Here is a 1799-nt window from a genome sequence, read left to right as displayed (position 1 = left end):
AATTCTCCCTACTGTCAGTGGAATAAAAGTGCAGTGCAAGCCTTGGGGACATCTTAACCTATTTCTTCTTCCTTCATTATACTCAGAAATGGCCTATCTGAACTGTTAGGTGCCCAAATACTGTTGGTTTAGAATGTCATAGTTAAGGCTTTAGACTGTTTTCCTTTAGTTCTCTGCTTTCACTGTGAAATACTTCAAGCATAATCTTTGATGAGTTCTAAAATTTTCAGCAGGTTGAAAAATCATAGAAATGGAAAGTTACCCCTAATATATTTATTTTAATATTTTTAAAAATATATTTTTATTGATTTCAGAGAGGGAGATGGAGAGACAGAAACATCAATGATGAGAGAATCATTAATCAGCTGCCTCCTGCATGCCCCCACTGGGGATCGAGCCTGCAACCTGGGCTTGTGACCCGACCAGATCTCAAACCCTGACCTCCTGTTCCATAGATCAACCAACATTCAACCACTGAGACATACCAGCTGGGCACATATTTCAATTTGGAAACTGAAGTTCATAGAAAGTCATAAAAATTCATTTTAAGTCAGATTTATTGATTGCCTATAGTGTGCATGGTCCTCGTTAGACACAACGAAATTCAGGCACAAAACAGACACAAGATCCCTGGCCTCAGGAACCTTATGATCTAATTAGTAGAACACAGATTAGAAACAAAAGACAGACAAGTTACATGTCAATGCTCACTTACTAGAATTGACATTAAAGAGCAGTAATTTAAGTAATCCAAAATGGCATCTAATCCTAAAATCATTTATAAAATGTATTTGGCCTTGAAATCCATAGCACTTCAAGCAAGATAATTAAGTTCCATTGCAGATAAAGTCACAAAGACGCAAATACTTTGACACCCTTCAGAGCATTATTAATGATTTTTGTTATTGTGGGTCTTCTGCTTTCTTCTTATTATCGTTCGCAGCCTCCGTAATACCAGTTTATCAGACAGAAGCATGTCATCTTGTTGTTCTAGATAATCCAGTAAGTTTTCGGTCCATTCAAGTGCAGCTTTATGGCTAATGTGCTTCTCTGGATTCACTTCTGTTTTTCTGGTCTTGCTGGGAGGCTTTTGCTCAGCAGGCTTGGACTGGTCCTCAACACCTTCACTGTCACTTAGCACCTGACAGCTTGAATCACTACTCTGAGAGTCAAACCACTGGTCAATATTCTCAATGTCAACGTGTTCACAGTCTTCTGTATTCTGTAAAACCGTTGCTAAGTTAGCTGCTAAAATGGCTCCTTCATCCATGTTCAGACCTGAATTCTCTTCATTGCCAGGGAAAAGTTTTTTCCAAGCTTTGGTTATGGTACTTGATTTCACCATGTTCCAAGCTCTTGACACTTCATAAATTGCGTCCAACACTGTCAAGTTCTTCCAAAACATTTTGGGGTCAATTCCTTCATCCATGTATTTCTGGAGAAGCCCTGCTCGGTAGTATCTTTTTACCGTGGCTAGAACTCCCTGGTTCATAGGTTGAATTAGACTTGTGACATTTGGTGGCAGATATTTCACAATTATTCTGCCATCATCTGAACTCAGCGATTCTTCATGTGGATGTGCTGGAGGAAAATCCAAAAGCAGCACTGCTTTTTCTAGAAGCCCCTTGGATTTCAAATGCTTCTGTACCTGTGGCACAAAGTATTTTTCAAACCACTGTCTGAAAACTGAATGTTCTATCCATGCGCTTTTCTGACTGAAATAAGTGACAGGAAAGTTTGAAAGGTCAGCTCCTTTGAATGCACGGGGTCTTTTGGCTTTCCCACAACACAAAGATTAA

The 1799-nt window shown here is 39.2% G+C and overlaps 1 protein-coding gene across 1 annotated transcript; it reads right to left on the bottom strand.

The window, feature by feature from the left end:
* Positions 1-539: 539 nt before the first annotated feature.
* On the bottom strand, positions 540-1793 carry TIGD2 (tigger transposable element derived 2). The gene has a single exon (XM_006084614.1). It carries the CDS (start codon positions 1490-1492, stop codon positions 890-892), a length of 603 nt encoding a protein of 200 aa, XP_006084676.1. The 5' UTR covers positions 1493-1793; the 3' UTR covers positions 540-889.
* Positions 1794-1799: the final 6 nt, after the last annotated feature.

This window comes from Myotis lucifugus, unplaced genomic scaffold, assembly GCF_000147115.1.
Source record: "Myotis lucifugus unplaced genomic scaffold, Myoluc2.0 scaffold_12, whole genome shotgun sequence".
In the NCBI taxonomy this organism is placed as follows: domain Eukaryota; kingdom Metazoa; phylum Chordata; class Mammalia; order Chiroptera; family Vespertilionidae; genus Myotis; species Myotis lucifugus.
The sequence above is the reverse complement of the archived record's forward strand: the minus strand, read 5'-3'. Positions and strand labels throughout refer to the sequence as shown.